The 23642-nt window shown below is 36.6% G+C and overlaps 1 protein-coding gene across 3 annotated transcripts in view; it reads left to right on the forward strand.

Moving 5' to 3' along the window:
- The window catches only part of LOC148940309 (uncharacterized), a 133184-nt gene that overhangs the window by 83356 nt on the left and 26186 nt on the right, over positions 1 to 23642 (forward strand). For all 3 annotated transcript variants that reach the window (XM_089105865.1, XM_089105864.1, XM_089105863.1), the window contains 4 exons: positions 7583 to 7633; positions 10213 to 11242; positions 14110 to 14547; positions 16864 to 18554. In XM_089105865.1, coding sequence (XP_088961991.1) covers positions 7583 to 7633; positions 10213 to 11242; positions 14110 to 14547; positions 16864 to 18554 — 3210 coding nt within the window. The remainder of the gene's footprint in view (positions 1 to 7582; positions 7634 to 10212; positions 11243 to 14109; positions 14548 to 16863; positions 18555 to 23642) is intronic.

Below are 23642 nucleotides of genomic sequence, written 5' to 3' on the forward strand. Positions count from 1 at the left end.
AAAGCTTATGCGATCTCAAAAGTAAGGACATTCAAGGAAAATTTCCTACTGGGAAAATCCCTTCTGCTGAAAATTCCGCCTCCGTGGAAAATTTCCCTCCTGTATTAATAACCATCTTATTTTTAAATTGAAAAGTTTTTGACAACCATGTGGATTCCCCCCACAGAAAATTCCCCCGACGATTCGCCTTCATTGGGGAAATCGAGTCCATAAATCAAAAAGCACGGTATTGTGTTGAATCGATAATCACGAACACTGATCTTTTCAAACATCATACTTTATACAATAGAGTTAATCCCAGACTGAATAAAATTGTCCTTCACCCTACATTTATATAAATTACCTAATTGGTTTATTTTGATTACATATGCAAAGAGTCGAAAAAAGATAGTCTATGCAAATCAAACTCATTTTAACACGAAAAACCTCCCTCCCTCTGCAGAATTTTGCCGATATCCCCTTCCTCCGTAGAAGAATCATCCCCAGAAAATCCCTCCCCCGCCCCGCGGAAGACTTCTTTGGAAAATTCATTCCCTATGATAATTCCCTCCTTGAAGATTTTCCCCAGATGTAAAATAATGACAGTATTTTTAAATTTGAAAAGTATTTGAAGTTAATGAGATTATGTAATACCAAATTCATAGAATTTATTTCTTATTCATAGAAATTAAGTGTGCTAGATGCCATAATTCATAATTAATTAAACCGTTAATTGATCACCCAGAAAATGTTAATAAAATGATCAAATGGGACTGTGAATTATTTGTTTTGGAGAGTCTCTAATTCCAGTCAGTGTAGAAAGTGTTAAGAGGGCCTTGGGGGGGGGGGCATATACCTAAAACCTTAGCAAGAGCATACTCAACAATTCCTTAAATTTTCTTGGCCATCGGATGAATAGTGCAGGGATGCTTACAGAGAGTGTGATTTGAGGAAGGGGGAAGAACTTATTGATCAAATCTTCACTCGTGGGTAAATAATTGAGAATTGCCTCTCGTTTCAACCCCCTTTAGTCCTCTATTTTATACACTATGATCAGGCATTTGATTCTTCCGATAGAAGAGCCTAGTGAAGGCCCTATCGGTATATCCTATACCAGATAAGTACATTAAAGTGATTATTGGGGCATGCCGGAGCAATATTACTGCGGTTAATGTAGTAACTGAGGTAAGTAGCTGGTTGGGTGTTGAATCAGGAGTTCAGCAGGCTTGTGTCTTATCCCTGTTTTTATGTATTGTTTTGATGGACTTTGTCTTAAGGAACACGGCAAAGGCCATGGGATAGCATGGTATTAAACTGGAAAGTAAAATCCTTCTAGCCTTTGAAATGCTAGAAGGATTTTAAAATAAAAATTACATTTTATAGGATTTACAGGAACTGATAACAAAATACATTTTGAATGTTTTCACTTTCTTGACTTAAATAAATCCAAAATTATATGTATAATAAACTGTGAATCCATATTCTTTTTTTTTCTTAAAGTGCAAATTATGTTCTAGTCTTCAAAAGGCATGGGGGGTGTCAGCCCTGCTCCTGTTAACTTCTGCTCATTTTGAGCTTGACTCGGTTTTTTATTGTAATTTCTGTTCGTTTTGGGTATCGTTTGAACTGAAAAATAAAACTTAATACCATACCCGAAACGTTGTGTCTATGCTCTTTGGCAACCTTAATTTAGTGCAGAAGTAATTATAGTAGTATCCCTAAAATTTTTGACTTAATACTCTCGGTTGTTCCTGGGATATTTCTGAGACGTCTTATTTGCAACCAGGATATATACAGTGTCTTCTGATTTAGTTTTAAAGCAACATTTAGTTTTAAGGCCTAATGGGCAAATTGCATAACTGTAGGGGGCTGACATACCCACGATAGAGACAATATCAATAGTTACTGGAATGTTCAACTACTCTGAACATAATGAGTATCTAAAATTTTTAATTGGATTTGTTTGGAGGAGGGCTGCTGGCCCCCCAATTACTTTTGATTCTTATAAAGGCATTAGACTTTCAATTTCAAATCGAATGAGCTCTTTTTGAGTTTCTACGACAACTCCATCTATGCGAAGTGCCCTAGTAAAACAAAATGATATCTTGTGCCCATATCGCTCTTTACTAAGGCAGCTCTATTGCGCTGCCTGTGATTGACCAATTTTCTTCTCAACAATAATTTCTTCTTTTAACATCGAAATGTGCTCTTCGTGCTTTCAAGTTTTCGACCTTGAATTTATCTTGGTCAGTTTTTATCTTGACAACAGCATGTTGTTCTTTAAGCGTTGAAGTTTGCTCTTCTTGATTTCAAGTTCTTGACATCGAATGTTACTACCAACTGCTATGCCAGCCCGTTTGCTGGTTTTCAGACAAGGAATAAGATTTTCTTTTATACTGGTCAGTTTTCATCTTCGCCACAACGTTTTGTTCTTCCACCATCGAATTTTGCTATTCTTGCTTTCAAAGTTCTCGACATCGAGTATTTACTACCACCTGCTATGCCAGCCCGTGTGAACACTCAAACGAGAACTAAACTGAACCCTGTTGCTTGCAGCTCGAACAGATTTAGCAATTCATGTGTTCCATTTTTTTTTGTTTTAGTATGTAATTATAAAGACAGCGCTTTTTATTGTATTTTTTTATGTGTAGATGACAGCTGTTTTTAATGAATGATTCTAATTTTGATTTTTGTAGTTCATTCCTTTCTTAATTTATAACTCCATATTTCATAGTTAGTTAATTAGTCAAGTTTATCAATAAGAATGAAACTAAAATACATGCATATATGTAATACATGGAAAACAAAGTCGTTCAACTAAATCTTCTAGTTCTAACCAGCCCATGAAATTACAAAGACAAGTTGTGGCAAAGGCGTGCCGGGAATAGAAAAAATAAAAACTGGTTATAAGCTCAAATTCATTGTACCACAAATACTGATAAAACTAATAAAAACATGTAAACATGTATACATATATACATGTATATATATATATATATATATATATATATATATATATATATATATATATATATATATATATATATATATATATGTATACTATCTTTATATGTTAGCAAAAATTGTTATGTGTGTATATATGTAACGCCAGAATTGGGGGAAAAGTATCCAATGCTGAGTCTGCCATTGGCCACTTCGGTCTTGGAGCTAGATGTAGCAGGGGATCAAGACTTCTTCACTTTGCCATGATGAATGATTTGATCATTACCAATACCTTATTCAAACACAAGCCCAGCCACAGAGCCACATGGCATTTAAGAGATGGTAGAACAAAAAGCCAGATCGATTACATCCTCATTTCCCGCCGTTGGAAATCAATGGCAACGAATAGTAGATCGTATATTGGAGCAGATACTGGCTCGAAACATGGGTCGGATCATCTTCTAGTCAAGTTAGATCTAAAGTTACGACTTGCAGCATGCCCCAAGAGGAAACCTCCACGAATTTTGGACACCAATCGCTTCGATGATTCTAATATACGACTTGCATTCTGCTTAGAGTTGTCTAACCGCTTTGAAGCTCTCCAAGGGCAAGCGAACGACGAGCAAACTCAAAGTTTGGATGAAGAGTGGTTGACCATACGCACTACAATCCACGAGGCTGGGGAAGCTACGATAGGATACCGCAAAAGACTATCCAAAAAGTGGATGTCAACACGTACAATTCAGTTGGCTGAGCAAAAGCAACAGATATCGGACAGAAAATCGGAGTGTTCAAACGCTTGAGAAGAGAATGCCACCAGTCGGCTAAGAATGATAAGAGCCAGTACTGGGAGAAAAATCGCTGAAGACATGGAAGCCGCTGCCTCTAGATTTGACACCAGGAAGATGTATCAGCTCCTAAAATCAATCAGGAGTAAATCAAATAAGCCTACTAGTACATCTGTTGAAGATGAAAACGGCAAGTTACTCTCGAATAATACCAAAATAATAAATCGCTGGAAGGAGCACTTTGACAAACTACTTAACCAGCACCAACTCTCCACAGCAATAGATGATAATCAGCGCTGTAATAATCCAAGTCGTAGCCCTGATGGCCTGCAGGAACCAAACTCTCCCAGCAGTATTTACAATGACGTGAATGTGGCTCCCCCCACGTTAAAGGAAGCCCAACAAGCAATCAATTGCCTTAAAAGTAATAAAGCCCCTGGTCCTGATTGCCATTCCGGCTGAACCTTACAAGTATGGAGGGGCAGCACTTGGTAGCAGGATTCATAAACTAACTTGTCGTATATGGGAAGAAGAGATGGTTCCACAGGATTGGGGAGATTCTATCATCCATCCAGTCTTCAAAAAAGGACTAAAGACAAAATGCAGCAATTATTGCGGGATTTCTCTCATATGCATTGCTGCAAAAATATTTGCCATTGTGCTACATAATCGTTTTCGTATCCAGCGCAGCGCAAAGACAAGGCCCAATCAAGCGGGATTCCGCCCAGGCATGGGAACAATTGACCAACTATTCGTTTTAAGACAAACCCTTGAACACAGTGCAAAACACCAGAAACAAACAGTGTCTCTATTCATAGATTTTATTACAGCTTTTGATTCTGTTCTAAGGGATGGAATCTGGAAGGCCATGACAGAGAATGGAGTACCAGGCAAGATAGTCATACTTATCCAAGCATACTACCAGCATACGCGAGCCCAAATTCAGATCGGTGGAGAACTCTCCTCGATGTTCCCAATTGATTTTGGTGTCCGACAGGGATGTTTATTCTCTCCCGTCTTATTTAATTTCGTGATCGACTAGATTATGACCAGAGCAATGACGGTCTTTTTACACGTTGAAGTAAGTCCCAATGTTGTGATCATTGATCTGGACTACGCCAACGATATTTGCTTGTTAGCTGAATCTCGTCCAGAAGCCCAATCTATGCTATCGAAGGTGGCTGAAGAATCCTCTCTAGTTGGTCTGAAAATAAGCTCCCTGAAGAGAAAAGTCATGGCCTCTGGTATATCATCTCAAGAACCCTCAGTTTTACTAGAACAGTCACCCAAAAACGAGACACATGAATTTAAGCACCTAGGCTCTCTGGTAGACCAAATAGGAAGATGCACATATGAAATACAGTCAAGAATGTCTTCAGCAACTGGAGTCTTCACCCAGCTAAATCACTCTCTATGGAACCTAAAAAATGTTCGTCTGAAGACAAGAATAAGGATTTACCAGGCCCTTGTTCGGTCTGTCTTTACTATACGGCTGTGAGACATGGACTATGAAAGCATCCGACATTCAAGCCCTCGATGTATTTGACCATTCATGTTTAAGGAGAATCATTGGCCCTAAACTCCGTGATCGTGTGAGTAATGTCAAACTCGAAAAAATCTGTTATCAGCGTTCTGATTTGGCAACTATAATTAAAAAAAAAAGAATCCTATGGGTCGCCCACACACTTCACCGCCCACACCACACCTTTTTCAATAAAGCCCTCAGATGTACACCTCTTTCGGGATGGAAAAAGTGACATGGGGGACAAAAGAAAACGTGGCTCGACTGTATCAAGGCTGACCTAGACCAAATCGGTGGCTTCTAGAAGTATGGACGAAGATGGGGAAAGTCCTGGCTCGATTTGATTGAGCCACTCGAAAGCGACCGAGACTCTTGGCTTACTATAATGACGAAGCTACTGGACACCAGGGAGAGCGGAGATGCTTGATTCCTGCATACATAGTATACATATATATATATATATATATATATATATATATATATATATATATATATATATATATATATATATATATATATATATATATATATATATATATATATATATATATATATATATATATATATATATATATATATATATATATATATATATATATATTTATATATATTCCTTGCTGAGTTACTACTGGAATCACCATGATGATGAGAAAAACAATAACTATCCAATGAATCCACTTTACTCCTTCATACACCTCAAACAACCATAGAAGAAGAAAATAATAATAATGTAAGTAAAATATGAAAAATAATAGCTTAGAACCCAAAATAAAATATAATTTTTTCATAACTCAATTATAAGCTTATCTTAAGCTTATGTTCATATACTTATAATATAAAATATGTTTATATATAAGATTATTTTTATTTATAACGATTTTTCATCAAATTTTCGATGCAATAATCAGTTTTTCACGTAAATTATGGGTCTACTAAGGACCAATGAATTCCTTTGGCTTTTGCCTACTTTTATATGGAATATGTCGAAACCTCTGCAACGAGAAAATTTTCCTTTGAAGCCCCGTTGTTGTGGTCGGTTTGTGGATGAGGTTTTTTGGAGGGGGGGGGGTCAGTTTGTGATGTTATTTCTGTGTGGGATCATGGATAAACTTGGCTTTACACTTCTTTGTCACATCTTAACACTTTAGATTCGTATTTTCAGTTCACGTCAGAACTTGAAGAAAATCACAACTTGCCTTTTTTAGACTTTATATTTAGAAGTCTCCTAGCCTTGAAATTTTGATACATAGAAAACCCGTATATAACGATAGGCATTTGCATTTTTATCTTAGAACCCCCCCCCCCCAAGTAGAAAAGGGGATTGGTCGTATCCTTGGTTTATTGGGTGATATGGATATGTTCCTAAGCTCATACAGTCCCAGAACTAGACTAGATTAAAGACATTCTAATTACGTAATGGATAACCCATAAATCTTCTAGAATTAGCAGTAGGAAAAAGGTTTATAAAAAGCACAAAAGAATTTTTGATAAGAAGATTTGATGAAGAATCGTTATAAATGAAGATGAGCTAATGAATATAAACATATTTTATAAGCTTATGAGCATATTTTAGATACTGTCTTATGAAAAAAAGGACAGTGTACAGTCATTATCAGCGAGGGATACGCGTCTGATTGTTTTCAGCGTAAAACACTTTACCAGGATATTTGCACAAATTTTGAAATATTGTGGTTCAAAACGTGGTTAAATCAAGGAAAATGATCAGCCAAAAAAACAAATGTCCTTCACTTCTATGAGCTTTTGCGTAAAATGCATATTAAACATTTTCCTCTAAAGACACTCAGCCCCAGATTCCGCCAGCACCGAGTTGTTTCTCAGCCCTTACCTAGTTTGCTCTCCCATTCGTTGCTTCGGAAACCTTCAGATATAAAAAAAAACTTTTGTCTCCTGCATTACCAAAAAAAAAAACAACTGATGATATCTCTCTTTTTTCCGCTTTTATCGACTTTTTAATCTTTTTATAAGTTTTATTATTTTTTGATATTTTTGAAATGTAGGCTATGTTTTTTTCCGATTTCATCACATGACACCTTGGCTCAACGTATGATTGAGTAGAATTTGTTAGTCCTTTTATGTGCTAATATTCTTAAGCCAGTTTTGTATGTATATTTTTTTTTTCATTTTCTGTTATTGATAAGAAATTGTTAAACTTTTGATTTCGAGATGCAAATTCGGCCCATCTGGGCTTGTGATAGACATTTTGTTTCAAAATAAATACCTCTTGTTTGTCTTTCCAATAGTTGAGTCACTTTAAACAGAAGAATTTCTATAAGCAATCAAATCTAGGCGTATCTGTTTACGTAATTTTTTATGTGTTTTCTTTCCGTAGGAAGTATCAAATGAAACGGTGACTACTATGGAAGTTAAGCCTGTACCTTCTGTAAGTTGAATATTTTTACTATTTTGAAGAATTTCCTGTGAGATGTTTTCCCCTATTTTCCTCGACCGTTTTTATGTTCTATTTTCATTCACAAGAAAAAGCAAGTAAATTAATCAGTTAAATAAGCCTCTGCTAGAAGGTCAAAACACCTGTGTTCAGAGACTCAAAGCGAAACTCAAGGGAAATTTTTTGAAGCGGGGCTTATGCAATGAAATTCAGCCTTGAATTGAGTCTCTAAGTTCCATATTGTTGAACTTTGGACCAATCACTATGAAGTTTCCACCAGTTACATTCAAGATTCAAAGACTAAGACTTAGGTGCGTGACCTAGTTCAGCTTTTGAATGCCGTTTAGGTGTGACAGAAAGACGGTATTGTTCAGAAGAATTCAAAATAAATAACTTGAAATTATAAATAGAGATCATACAGTGAAAACTACAATGAAGCTGAATTTGTTCAGAAATATTTGTCGCATATCAATACAGCCAATCTGCTAAATAATATCGTTTTAACTTAGGTCTAGCTGGCCCTGTCTACGTGGCACTTAGGTTACGAGCTCATATCATAAAAAAAATAATTTAAGCCCGTTTTTGGGGATTATGAACAGATGCAGCTAAGATTAGTTTTAAATTTGTTTTCAGCCTAGGAGTCCCCTTGGTGAAAACGCTTGTGAATGTCATTTTCAAACAGACTGGAGAGACGACTTTTAACGCCCTGTTTTTGTAAGTTCTGGAAAGATCGGTATCATTCGAAGTCAAGTCGCAGGTCTCAACAAAAGTATTAGGGTTAGGATCAGCTGCTCAGGAAAAAAACTTTTTGAGCCATTTTAAGGCGAAACAAAATTTTTTCGATTTGTTTCTGTGCGTAAGAGTCCCGTTGACCCAATAGCTTACGTGTGTAAATTTTAATTAAAAAAAAAAACTGTCAGCCGTTTTGGACGAATCAATATTTAGGAAACTAAGCGTTGTTTCCTAAATTAAGTATTAACTTTTTTCATAAATATACTATTTAAATTCTCTTTTCCCTCCCAAAACGCTCCCTGCAAGTTTCAAGTAGATTCCTGTGGACCGACTCTCTGGTCGTTTCTGCAATATAAAGAGATACTCTATTCTAATAGCATGGGTAAGCTTACTGGTCTGTCAATCTGCCTCATTACTTCACCGTTAATGAATTTAAAGTTCCTCTTTGGGATAACACTACCAAAACTGCTATGTGGAATAGAGACATGCATTTTCTGCCCTCACATCCCGCTTATTTAAATGCAAAATATAAAGTACACTTGATCCTTCCCACCATTTCGAAAGTTTCAGCTCGATCTCTATCTAAGATAAAGGAGCTTTTGTTAACCTGCCGGCATAGTTTCTTTCAAATACCTTTGTCTCTCCCTTCAGGTCAAAATTTGAGGTGCGTCATGTCACTCAGCACCCCATGAAAATTTCAACATGATTTCTAGGCTTTCCTGAGATTATTTAGCCTACATATTTTCAACGAAAGCTCCTTATCCAGAATTTTACCCCGTTGAAATCCTCGTTTAAGTGTCTCCAGTCCTGTATTTGAGCTTGGCTGTTTCAACTTGTCAAGCATTTTAAGCTTATAAGCATTTTAAGCTTATAAGCATTTTAAGCTTATAAGAATTTTAAGCTTAATTCTTCAATCCTCCCTAAACATGGGTTAAATCTCGGGTTTTAATGCACGTATTCTTAGTTACAGATGCAAATGTATTGTAAACCAAATCTTTTCTACTGCTCATTTGGTTCTTTATTTAAGACGTTCTAGTTAAGCTTGGCAGGTTCAAGCTCGAAGTTATCACAAGCTCATTGAAGTTATAAAGTAGGTTGCATATGGTTGCATCAAGACATGGCTAATTGTAGACAGAGAAAAGCCAAGACAGATAGATCAAGTAATTGAGAGGCAAATGTTAAATTTAAAGCTCGAAGAAGTCAAATTCGTCGATAGATAACTTAGAAAACTTGTTATAACTTAGAAAACGTTAGATTACTTAGTTACAGATACAAAGGTATTATAAACCAAGTTTTGTTTATGTTTATTTAATTTTTTATTTAAGCCGATCTCTTTAAGCTTTGCAAGTAGTGTAAGCTTAAACCTCAAGCTTGAAAAGAGTCAAATTTGTTGATAGATACGAATTATTTACCCTATTCATGTGAGTAATTGCTCTTACTTTTTTTATTTCAATTTAAGTTTGCTGCACAGCTGTCCTCTGCCGAAACTTAGCATTTCTCTTGGATAATTAATCATTTATACCTGCTTAACCTTTGTTCGAAAATTACGATCTTCCACAAAAATTTATCTACTGAGATATAGTTTTTAAGCTGTACTTTCGATAACGAGTTTTTAACCTTTTTTTAAGTGAGATTTTGAGCTTAAGTTTTTGAGTGAGATAACGAGTTTTTAAGCTGTACTTTCGTTCACGTCCTGATTACTAAGATGTAATTCCTATAAAGCTTTTAACTATTATTATATTTTAAGCTACTTTTAATTAACTTTTAAATGTTTTTTAATCTATTTTTTATGTTGAAGTAGCTCTTTTATTTTCTATAAGTGGTTTTAATTGTTATTCCAGGAACTTCCAACAATTCCAGAAGCAGGAACTTCCATGAAAACTGAAAATATATCTGTTCCTGTAGATGATGAGCGTTCAATATTGAAAAAGCAGATTGAGGCAATGCAGCTGCCAAGTTTCATAGATGAAAACCAGATAGAGATAACTGACCTCTCTGATTTGCCAGGCTTACGAAGTCTTCCAAAGCCAATGACTTATCCTCCAAAGTCTTCAGTTTGTCATCGCAATTTTGTTAGTAAAATGGTTGTTGACATGAACCAACCGAGTACTTCAGGGGAGTATAGGAGACTTTCAGACAAGGGAGTAGAAGAAAAATCCTACGAATCGAGTGGAATAGTGTCTGGACTTCCAATTGCCCAAAACGAACCTGATGAAACAAATTTAGCTTCTTCAAGTAAAACTGTAAGCGTTCAAAGTGAAAATTTGAATTCTGTCGACTTGAATAAAGTGAAATTAGAGTTCATCCCATCTATTCGTCTTAAGCCACCTAATTTAGACTCATCGGGCTATTCCCAAGTGGATGTGATAGTGATTGAAGATTCTGACGATGAACAATCTAATTGTAGTAAAAGTGATGATGGACGAAGTCCACTGACTGTGACGGATGATGTCTACGAAGGATTTAGTACGAAAAAAGAAGTTGTTTATGACAGTGATTCAGGCGATGACGTTACAGAGTGGGTTGAGGAGATTTCTCAGCAAATTGCATCTGAAGACCAAAATCTTGTTCTTAATGGAGATGGTGACAATCATGTGAATACAATGCTACAGAATACAAACTTGTCAAATGACAAAGACGACAAGTCTCTCTTAGACGATATTCGTTCAACTAATGAAAGGGTTGAAGAAATTACTCTTGATAGTGATGACAATGAAGAGGATGTTCAACTCCTGCAAGAGGATACAATGGAGGCAGAAGCTGCAACTGCGGCAGGTCCTAGCAGTCATAGATTTGAATCTGTTGACGAGAGATTTTTCCCTGATTTATCTCAAGCATTACTTGATGAATTTGAAGAGGAGGAAAGAGTAGGTGAGTTAAAAGGTGTTCTTGTGCATGCTTAGCTATTAATCATAATTTTTGATTAATCAGAGTTTGATTTTAACTCTTTTAGGGGGTACTGATTGGCCAAAAGTGGTGATGTCTAGACATCTGTGCATTGGTTACAATGGCATTGAGAAACTATAAAAAAGAGGTGCTGAGTGTTGTAGGACACCCAATTATTTACCAAAATGATGTCTTTTTTTCCTTTTTCTTCTTTTCTTCAGTTGTTCCTAATTGCGAAACTATGATTCATCCTTCCCGGGTAGTTTTTTTTGTAAAATCCGTGTACGTTAGCAAGTGAAATTCAATTGCCCCTCAAAATGTACAAAATCACACAACTGACCGAGTAGGAAAAAAAAACACACACACAGACACAACGAATATAAAATCAAAACTTAATCGATGACAAGCCTATAGAAAGACGTTCAGGAAAGTAGAATAAAAATTTAGCCGCTTTGGAAAGGACTCGGTTCTTCTTCATACAACATCTAAGGGGCTAGTGACTCCATATCTGGTCGATACGGTGAAGTTGCTAGTTCAAAGCGGCAGCTGAAGTAGGTATTTTGCATACTTGTAAAAACACTTTCAAGTATCAGCAGTATCACTTCGAGTGAAAAGCTGCCAAAACAGTGAAAGAGCCAATGCTGATCCCAGGATACGGTCCTAGATCCTAGGAACAGATCCTAGGATACGGTGACTAAACTTAAATTTTATAGCAACTAAAAGGGCATAAGCTTTCCTAGTCTTATTCGTAAAAAAATATTTCAACAGATTTCGGGTTGTAAATAAATTTCTCGCTATTAGCACTCCAAGGTAAATAAGATGATCCTGTTCATGAACCAAGAGACAAACATGAGCCATGAGCCACAATCTTCATAGTTGTGATACTACGAGTCACCCCTCCCCGATCGCTTGCATATATTATGCCACCAGTGGTGGGCCGTTTAATTATTATTAGAAGCTTTTTAAAAGTTCTAAAATGCTTTAGTGTGCTGCCCTCTCATATACAGAATAATTTCTGTCCGTTTTAAGTTTTAATGTTGCTTCTTACTTTCAGTTGAAAAAGCTTGTTTTTCATTTAATAGTCCATAAAGCCAGAAGGAAAACTTGATACAATCCAACTTATGTTCAGTCGGTACCTTCAAATGTTTTATGGATTTTCAAAAACATATTAGAAAAAAACATTCACAGATAAAATTAAATGCAGATACATATATGCAATTATTGTTCGTTCGATAAAATTATATATTAAGCAGTCAGTTTGTTTTCATTAGTTCTTTGCAATCATCTTGATTATTATAGTGATTTTAGTTTTATTTTTCATCGAAATTTTGAAATATCAAAGCGCACAGTTCAAGATTCAATAAAACACAAATGACGCAATATACTTTAAAAGGTTCACAGTTATGGGTGGGGGGGGGGTTAGTAGCCAAACTCCTATTTGTAGTATTTTCTGTTCGTTTTCAGTATGCCTTGAATATTCATTTTAATTTCAACTCATTTTAGGATTTATTTTTTTGCGTTTTGGGTTTCATTTATTCTTTGATAGTAATCTATGGTCGTTTTAAGCTTTAATTATGCTTCATTTCTTTTCATTTTTAATTTCAGTATATCTTTTTATTTTTCTATAAAGCACTTATTTTTCAAAAAGTTTTTTTAATTAATGCGAAGAAAGTTGTTCTGGACCATGGTGACACGCTGAAAGAGCTTAGTTTATGACTAATCAAATCTGCATCGACACTGATTCTTCTCTCCTATCAGTTCTGCATAATTAAGTTTTTAGGTGCTTTTTAATGTGTGAAATCATTTTGGTCTATCCTACTCTATCTAAAATTTGAAAGCAGTTAATGCACAGAGCCTTTAGCGAAAACTAGCTAGTTCGAAATCAAAATTAGAAATCAACTACGCTTAACAAAATGGCTATCTCAAAATTTTGATTGGATGTGTTTGGGGGAATGATGGGCGTGGGGGGGGGCAGTTGCCTTCCAATCTCTTTTGATCCTTAAAAAGGGCACTAGAACTCTCGATTTCCATTCGAATGAGCCCCCTTTGAAGTTTCTACGACAACACCTTCTATAAAAACCTTATATGCTCCCAGGGCATAACTTAAAACCCTTGCCCTGAGGGTTGTGGGGGAGTGTCCTCCTCGAAAAACATATTTTCTATCTGGAAATCAACTACGCTGAACAAAATGGCTATCTCAAAATTTTGATTAGATGTGTCAGGGGAAATGATGGGCGTGGGGGAGATAGTTGCCCTCCAACCACTTTCGACTGTTAAACAGAACCGTGTCACTTTAATTATCCATTCAATTCATCCTTTTTTGAAATGTCTATGACAAAACATTCTACGCAAACATTATGTGTCCCCAGGGCATAAATTAAAACACTTGTCCCGATGATTAGTAGGGAATATCGTGCTCACAAACATATTTTCAAGGTGGAAATCAACTACGCTGAACAAAATGGTTATCTAAAAATAAGAGTGGACGTGTTTAGGGGAATGATGGGCGTGGGGGGCCTAGTTGCCCTCCAATCACCTTTGACCCTTAAAAAGGGCACTAGAACTCGATTTCCATTCGAATTAGCCCCTTTTGAAGTTTCTACGACGACCCCTTCCATATGAAGTGCCTCTGGGAAAAAAATTATAATAATAAAACATTGGAGCCGTATGGCCTTTACTATAGGCAACGCTATAGCGTTGCCTCTGATAGGAAGGTGTTATAAATTAATAAACTAAGTCTAGTTTTTAATTTTAATAAATCCAAAAATAAATCTATTCCTCTGACAACTCTTGCTTTATACTTTTAATATTAATATTCTTATGCTTTTTTAATTATAATATTTTGCTTTTAGGTGCTGAAAAAGCCAATCAGGATTTAGAGAAAAGACATGCTCAAAAACGTAATAGTCGAACAGCCCTTGTGGATAATTGGCAGCGCAAGCTCGAGTCTTGCAGCGAGTCAGCACTACCACAGCTTTCCGTTATTGAACCGCTGCAGAAGAAGCCGAAGAAAGGGTCATTAAAGGACGTACTGAAGAAAAACTGTCTACCCGCTGGATATTGTTCTACTTTAAATCAAACTAATAAGAAAACTGAATCTTCGAGCACTTTTGAAGCCGATAAACAGTTTAAAAAACCGCAGCCACGTGCTAGAAATTTGGAGCCGTTGATTAAAAAAGATGAGCAGCAGAAAAGGCCAACAGCGAAAGTCAAATCTACTGAACAGACGAGGGGTATGGTTCTCCTAGAAACTATGATTGCCAATCAAAATCAGCGTTCTGCGCCAACAAGTACTATTTTTATTCATATTTTGTCAAAGTATGGTACTTCTATGATAAACCCACGACCGTTCAAGTTGTTCATTCATTGACGCATTGCAAAACCGGCTTTGTGTTATTTTCTTTCAGGTTAGCGTGAGACAAGACAAAAAAAGGGACAGAATAGATGGAAAATGTATAATTTGGGCTATCTATTTGCACATTAGGGGGGGGGGGGTAAATTAATTGAACAGTGTGAAACTAGAAGCCAAATCTCGCTACATACGATGCAGAATAATTGTACCTAACACATTAGACATTCAGACCCGCTATAATTTACCCTCCCCCTCTAATGTGCAAATATATAGCGCAAATTTGTTTGTAAAGTATTATATTTTTTGTCATACTTATGTATATTTCATTAGGATTCAGTGTCAGAAGAACATATTAGACAAATATTGGGTAGTGGGTATATCATGCAAGTAGGGGCGTCGTTTGGGGGTGGCAAGGGGGAGGAGCTGCCCCCCAATGATGTGGAGAAAAAAAAATTATACTTTCCATGCCCTTTTACTATCCAGATATAGACCCTTCTTGCCCCCCCCCCTCCCAATAAAAATGCAGGAGATTCGCCCCTGCATGCAAGTACCATATTTTGAATTAGTGAGAATTCGTAATTGCTAGAACACGATCATGGCTTTTTTAGTTTAGTCTCAAAATATGTTCAGTCCGAAAAAGGAAAACAGGGAAATTTTTAAAAAGGGGAAAAATGGTTTAAATTGAAAAAAAAATATTTTGTAAATTTGTATATGAACAAGAAAACCTGTTTTTCAGGTGGGGGTGTTTCATTGGGTTTAGGATTCACCGAACTAGCTTCTAAAATACGGTTTAATTTTTGACAGCCAAAATTTTTTGTTTTTTGGTGATTATTTTCATTGTTCGAGTTTCAAATGAATATACTCGAACGATAATCAAATGCTCTGGTTGTCAACGCTAAAAAAGACAAAATTATAATTAAACGTGGACTTAATTAGTTAGGACTCCAAACCACTTCCATATCAATAGCCCAATTCGAGGGTTTTTGGTCTTAATATTTCTGAGGGGTCGCTTTCTCTCAGAAGTCGTGTAGCCTAAACTAGGTGGTGCGTGCCAAGCGTAGCAGAATTGTGCCAAGTGTTTTGGGAACTGTGCCAAGCGTGGTGTAACTGTACCAACCATGGCGTAACTGCGGCGCGCGTGGCATTCTGAGATGTACCCCAGGTGGTGGAAAGTCAGCGCCTCCTCAAATATACCTATTTACGACATTCATACGAAAATAAATTATGGGATTTGTGATAGAACGGTGTCAGAATTTTTTTCCTATTTTGATTCTAATCCTGATTCCACCTTTATGGCTCGATTCTAGAGTAATTCCTAACTTCGATACCATTAGAAGGATGTTTATCCTTCTATACACTCTGTTTATCCTTTCTGAAAAAAAAAAAAATCTAACCTTTTGAAAAGAACTCTGCAAGAAGAGAAGTTTTTTGTTTTTTCTTTTGCACTGAGGATGACTTGGCGGAGATCCTTGTCGAAATGTTTGCTTGTTTTTTGTCTTCATATTCTGCTACTGGCTGACAAAATCTTTGTTTTTTCTCGCCTATTTGATTTTATTTTTCATTTATTATATCCTTTCTTTTCTTTGTTTCATGCGTCATGTATAGCCAGTGTGATCTTAGAACGTATTTATATTTGTTTTTTTTGTCATTCTTTCCAGCAATCGTGGTTAGATTTTCCTAGGGTTCGGCGGGGATCAAACAATCTAGGGTTCGATCCCCGCCGCAGTAAGGTTGGGTGACAAGCGTTCTACTTGTCCCTGTAAAAAGACCCAGCAACTGAATCGTCGATTCGACGCCCTATGCGCCAGCAATGGCTCTGTAGGACCTTTACCTCCTACCTTTGTTAAATTAATCGGATTAGCGACACTTTTTGACTACTAAAGTTCCTGCGTCGGCCCTGCAGCGTGTTGCTACAGCTGGGTTCAATCTCTGGGTGCCGTTTTACCAAGCTAAGCTCAAACCCACTGCGTCACCACAAGACTTGAAGTTTTGTTGAAGTCATGAGTATAGTAGTCTGAACTTAGCGCTAAAATGATTCCCCAGAAGCATCTTCCACTGCCGGGCTGGATTCGTTTTACAAGTCTAACCGATTCTTTTCTTCTCACAAATGGAAATAAACAATAAGAAGCTAAGCTGGCTTTGCTTTCCAGCTTCCGAAATATACGCGTTTAATCTCTGTTGATCTTTTTATCAGAAAATTTACACCTTTTTACATTTTCTGTGCTTGATTTTTTTTCAATTGTTTCTATTTTAGATAAACCAAAAGCTAGACATGTCAGTTTTGATCAGAAGTTGGAAAAGGTTTCACGAAAACCCGCAAAAGCAGAAGTCCAGCCAATGCAGCGACAGATGCCACAACATCCAGTATCTTCTCTATTGGCAACGTTATTCAGCACTACCGGAATCCGAGAACAGATATTGCGATGGAATCGAAATTGGCTGAGAGAAATGGACAAAATCAATGCAGATAAACAACCACCGCCTGCTGCACCAATTGACTTCTTCCCAAATGGTTTTGTGCAAATCCCACTAAATTTCTCGGATGTTGGTCACTATCTATCTGTATTTGGACCACCGCTGATGCTGGAAACACTTTATAGAATTAAAAAAGAATACGACGACTTGAATAATCGTCAGGGGAAAGACCATATCTGTACCTTTACCAATTGTACAGATGGTATTGGAGATCTTGAAAGTAATCTGTGTACATTGACTCTACATACAATCAAACCTGACGGTCTTTCAGTGTTTAATTATTTAAGGGAAGGTTCCTTAGTTGTTATAAGGGTACCAATTCAGTCTTATGATGAAGGTAACAGAAAAGTTAAGATATCCTACAATGCAATGTTCGGTTATGTTAATGTTGTGCAATTTGCAAGTTTGGAAGAGACGCCAGGTGAAATTAACCCTGTATTAGTGAAGAACTATATCCAGGAGAAGACGGGAAATAAAGCCTTTGTCAAGGTCGTTATCCAATGTCGAAAAAAGACACTGATCGTACCGAATCCGGTAGATTTTGAATCTCCAGTGTATATTAAAGTTGTCGCTTCATCTATAAAATCTTTGATACGAATGTACCCTATGGCCCTTAAGATTAATGAGTCACCCTTGAGAAAAATGATTTTACAGCCAAAGTATTACCAACCCCGAAACTTTCGAAGAGTTCCTCTTGATGAACATTTTGATTCTCTCAACCCTGCTCAAAAGCATGCGCTGAAGTCAATAATATCTCAGTGCATGGAGAACCCCAATGAGCCCCATATCTGTCTACTTCAGGGGCCGCCTGGGACAGGAAAAACTAGGACAACTGCTTCAATTATACTTCAGCTTCTGCTCCTGAATCCAAGCTACAACATTTTAGTCTGCTCACCATCTAATGCAGGTGTAGACGAGATTATTCAAAGGACGAGGAAGGAAATGAAAAACCTCAAGAAGAATTTTAAAATTGTCCGCTATGGTGTCAGCAATAATGTGAGTTGGGCTACACAGCCGTTGCTGCTTGACAACCAAGTTCAAAAGGTCCTCACAAAAGATGATTCAGTCTCTAGACAAAGAAAAGAAGAAATAAGTCTTGCTAAAGTTCAGATTGAAAGATTAAAAGCAGATAAACGTTGTACTAAAAGAGCTGAAGCAGATTTGCTGATATTGAGAGAGACCCATCAAGATGAGCTGGATAGAATCATGGAAAATCGTAGTTGTGATGTCAACCGTCTAAGAAGACTATTCATAAAATCTGCTCATATTGTGGCCACAACTTTGTCCTCCTGTTCTAATGACGCTTTAAATTCATTGATTGAGAAGACGGACAAGAAGTTTGATTTCTGTATAGTGGATGAAGCGTGTACGTGTACAGAAATGGAAATCATGCAACCTATTTCATACGGCATGAAAAATCTTATTTTGGTCGGGGATCATAAACAACTTCAAGCCACAGTTTTTTCCAAGGTATGTTCAATTCTTCTTCTTTTTCTGGGCATTCTTCTATCCCTGGCCCCAATTCCATACCCCGGGGGGGGGGGTTGGTGCTTTGAACCCCTTTCTCCCCCCCCCCCCCCGAAATGTTTGTTCGACTCATAAAAAACATAACAAAGATGAATATAAAAATTTTTGATGTCTTTTTTAAAGTTGGTTTTATGTAACCCCCCCCCCCCGAAAAAATTCTTTTGTTACCTCCCCCTCCAAAAAAAAACTGGATACAGCCCTGCCCGTCCCCCTCTTTCTTTATCTTACTCGTTATATCGTGCCCTTTCACTCTCTTTCCCATTGCTAGGTGGTTTTTCCCGATGAATTTTTCTCATTTTTCTTCTTTCTGGCTTTCTCCCTAAAATTATTTTTGTTTTACCTGCTATTATTTAAACTAAGCTCCATTCAGAGATGAGATTTCCGCGAAGGGAAGGTGCTAATATACCAGTAAATTGAGGTGCTACTAGCAGTATTCTCTCCCACCCCCTTTCTGGCTCTCCTATCTACAGGGCAGTTCTTAGGGTTGGTGAAGCCTGGGACAGAATTAATTATGTTGCCCCTTTCCGACTCAAACATAAACAAAAAAAAAAGCCCCACAAGGCTCATCCGAGGTGCCCCACCCTAGCCACCGTGCTCGGGGCAGCTTTTCCCCGGAAAGCTTTCAAGCGGGGGGGGGGGTACTTTTCTCTTCCCTTTTTTAACTCTTCCCTTTTTAACCCTTTTTTAATTTTTACTTGTTCCTTGTCACCTTGTTTTGCCTTCTTTTCTTTTTTTTCCTTGTCACCTTGTTTTGCCTTCTTTTCTTATTTATCTTTTTTTCCTTGTCAGTTTGTTTTGCCTCCTTTTCATAGTTACCAGTTGACTATTATCAGAAAGCTAGGTTATTTTCTTTCTTTGTTTATGTGCTTGCATAAGTTGTTCCTGTTTTTCTCTCTAGTTCTCAAAAATTGTGTAGCCTATAATACAAGGCATAAGTGTCTGTCATAATAATGACATACACTTACAAAAAAAAGAGACGAAATACAAAAGAGAAAATACAAAAAGAGTCGTCTCTTTTTTTACAAAAAAATAAGAGACAATGAAAATACTGTTATCATTATTTTGTTTTTATTATATTATAATAATAATAATTATTTTACTAATATTGTCACATATAAATATTTACTAGTTTCAATGTAACTGCCGCAAAAATGCGCAGATACGAAACTTAGAAATTTTTTAAGTAACTATAGAAAAATTCAGAATTCAGAGATTGAATATGTTTCCCTGAAAAATGTGTTCGGGTTGCTGTTTTAGTAATAAGGCTTTGGAACGCGTTTGCGGCTCCAGACATGATGGCACCAAATGATGTTCGTTTTCAAATGAAAGCGTTTGGATTTCGTAATTTGGTTATACATATTTGTAAAAGCTTAATTTGATTCATAGAGAAATGAAGTTTAGGAAAACACCATTACTTACCTGTGTTTTCACTACACTTTTATTATTGAAGTCATATATCTTCGTCAACTTGCATTTTTCAACGAAAATACCAAAAAGGGTATTTGCTGAATCTAAGGGACAGGGAGGGGATTTTCCCTCCTTAATTTAGCCTCCCCCTCCAGTTGGCGCCCTCGTGCTGGTTTGTACAAAACTATGGGCTCTGCTCGTATCTCCCTTGTTCCTGCTGATTAACGGTTTATTTATAATATGCCTAAGCTTTTTTCCAGCCTTTTTCGTAGTTGTAACCAAGTAAAAAGCGAACCACGGCTCGGAGTAGTCGAAATTTCAAGAACAGGTTTTTGAAGAAACTGCCTAGTGATCGCATTCAATGGATAATATAGCACAAGATAATGTAACATAAGCATCTTTTGAAAAATTGCTTCTCTGGGATATGGTGCCATATTTGACTGACTGCCGATAGGCATGTGGGAGCTTTTCCTTTGGTGGATGGTTAGCTTGTCTCACCCTTCTTCTAAGGGAAATTACTGGCTCAGTGACATGTTTTTTTTTCAAAGTAGCCACTCTGTGAGATCAAGGCTCCAGTATTCACTAGGAATTTCTTTTCTTCTTTTCAGAGATAGTAATGCACATCCTTTTAGGTAGCATGACGGACCTTATCTATTTATGAAAGGGGGCTTCAATTTTGCTTTTGTATGCTAGAAGTTTTCTTTTTGTTTATTTTTCTTATATTCTACTCCTGAAAACTGGTTTACTCTTGAGATTTGCTTGGAGGCCTTTTTCTGACTCCTCACTTAGGTTTTGTTCCATTACGTCAGAGATTTTTACCCCCACTCTTGCTTGTTGTGTTTACTTGATATCTTTTTTTATCTTCTCCTTTTATTGCCCATATCTGGTTATGCAAATCCCATTTCATCTTATTCCATGAAAGTCTTAAAATTAATTTGGTCCTTAATATAATCACTTTTGTATTTGGGCAGCCTCTATTTATGATAACATCAAAATGCTTAATTCAATGCTATAATTAGCTACCAAAGTTGAGTGGATTTGAAAAGAAAAAGAAAAAAATTAAAGGGAGGAGTAAAAAAAAATATAAGGGAGGATATAATGGAGGAGTAAATATAAGGGAGGAGTAAAAAAAAATATAAGGAGGAGTAAACATACTAACCACTTTGGGAAAAAGTGACTATATTTATTCATGAATGCAAGAGTGAAAAAACATATAAATTTGTTACTATAAATAGCATGTCTACTTCAAGTGAAAATACCAACCAGCAAAGAATCTTTTGCACCGTGTTCTCTAAAAACAATCAAAGGAGTGTCTGCCGGTTCGCATCAAGGGGAAAGCCCCAGAGATCTTGGTTATTCCCCTCATTAATCTCAACACTGAGAACCGGAGAATTTCGGAAGAATATTCTGTGGTCTCTACCTTTTTGCGTCGGCCTTGCTCTCTGGAGTCAATGAGATTTTGATGGGATTCAAGGAAGCTTAGATTTTGGATTTGCGTGGTAATGATAAGACGTTTCAAAAGAGGTACGCTAGGTGACTTTTGTGACTAAGGTTCTTGGGAAATTTACTCCTTTGCGTGTTTCTTGGTGCACGAGTTTCTCTAAACATATGGTCAACGATTTGTTTTGACGATTACTTTGAGACTTTAGGAGTCTCCAATTGGTGAATTGTCCTTATGTGATCTTCTGCCACGGTTTTCATTGCTGATGCGTTTCCAGAAGTATCTTACCCTTAATTGTTATTTTTTCAATAAGGAAGAAGTCAATTTCTAAAGCAGTTAGCATTTCTTTTTCGCAATTTTCATTTAGAATAACTTGAACATCAAAATATTTTTTTTTTTATTGTTTTCAACTACAGCTTGGTCAGGCGACAGCCACTGAAATATGTCATTCTCCAGAGAAGCAACATTTCAAAAGCTTGGTATATTATTACAATCTAATAAAACGAAATTGCTCTACGCCATATGGCGTGTATCTATGTGTAGTATCTATGCCGTATGCAAAATTACACAAGAAACGTGGCTAAGTTGAAAATAGTAAGTGTAATGAGTATTAACAAAAGGTGTTTAAGCAGTTTCATAATACCTAGAGGACAAAAATGTTAATTTTTAATTGCTCAAAATGAGCAAACTTGACCATCAAATGAGACAACATCAAAAGGACGACCTGAGAAATGCAAATTCACAATGGGTGAAAATGAAGAACCTAGACCATCAAAATTTTCTTTTATATTTTTGTCATGTGTTTTGCTGAGGACGGCCCTTGGATATAGGGTCAAAATATTCATTTAAAGTTCACATTCCACTGTCTTAAAGAAAATATTTCCGTATTGTTCTCCTTATATTTTGTTGTTCATCAAGCTCAACTCCATCTTAACTAAACCTTCGTGCAACTGAACCCCGTTTAATAGAGCCCTCGTTCAACTGAACCCCGTAAAAGTTAACCCTCGTGCAACCCAACCCCCATTCAACTCAACCCTTAGTCAACTTAATATCCGTGCAACTCAACCACATTCAGCTCAACCCTCATTAAACTCAACCTCCGTGTAATTCAATCCTTGTGCAACTCAACCCCCATTCTACTCACCTACTGTGCAATGCATCCCTCATTTAACTTAATCTTCATTCAACTCAATCATCGTTTAACCCAAACCTATCTCACTCAACTCCCATTCAAATCAACCACATTCAGCTTAACCCTCTTCAAATCAATACTATAAATACAAAATATAATTCAGCCCGTTTGGTCGGAGGTGACAAAACTGACTCGAATGAAATGTGCTTTATTTGTTGGTTAATTCGTTTGATACCGGTTTGATGTAAAACTATTCTTCCTCCCCCTGTATAAAAAGAAATGTATTGAAGTCTAAACTATACCCAAAACATTATTTTATACTTAGCTATGTTCCTTTTTTAATGTTGCATGCTTCATAGATATATAAACGATACGATCACTCCTGGGAGGAGGGGGTGGAAATTATGTAATTTATTCTCTTGAAATGTGCTCATAAGTATGACGTCAATCATATGAATTTTTTTCCAGAATTAAAGCTACAAATGAATTTTCTCAAACTCGTGATCTATGTAGATCGGTTTTGCAGGCCAAAAAATTCCAGGATGCCAATTCTCCGAAATATTTTTGACAAATTCTAATTCTCTAAAGTCGCTCATCTTCTAACCGCATATTTCTTCTAATCGGATATTTCTTTGTTTCTTCACTTTCAATTTTAACGCGTTGTAATTGTCGTTGTCGCAAGCATTTCTTCGAGAAAAAAATGCATACATGAAAATACGATTATTGCTCGTTTAAAGAGATAAGAATATATATTAAGTCACGGTGTAGGTTATTCTATCTGAAGGGTTATAATAGACTGAATTCAAAAACTGCCAAAATGGCCACGCCAGGGAGACGTAGGGGGGGCTATTATTTTGTAACTTCAATGGCCAGTGAACACAGGCCGATAAGTCAACTAAATGCTTAAGAAACACAAAGTGTTGGTGCTTAATTTATAAAGAATTAGTTTTTTTGGGTCAAATTGGGTTTAAATTGTTCGGTTAACTTGGGTTCAATTTTTGATGCGTTTTTTTAAGTTTTTTTGTAAAAAAAGAAAAAAAGTCCTTTTATA

This window comes from Artemia sp. Qi Xiang Cuo, chromosome 20 (genome assembly GCF_049724085.1).
Source record: "Artemia sp. Qi Xiang Cuo chromosome 20, ASM4972408v1, whole genome shotgun sequence".
Lineage (NCBI taxonomy): Eukaryota > Metazoa > Arthropoda > Branchiopoda > Anostraca > Artemiidae > Artemia > Artemia sp. Qi Xiang Cuo.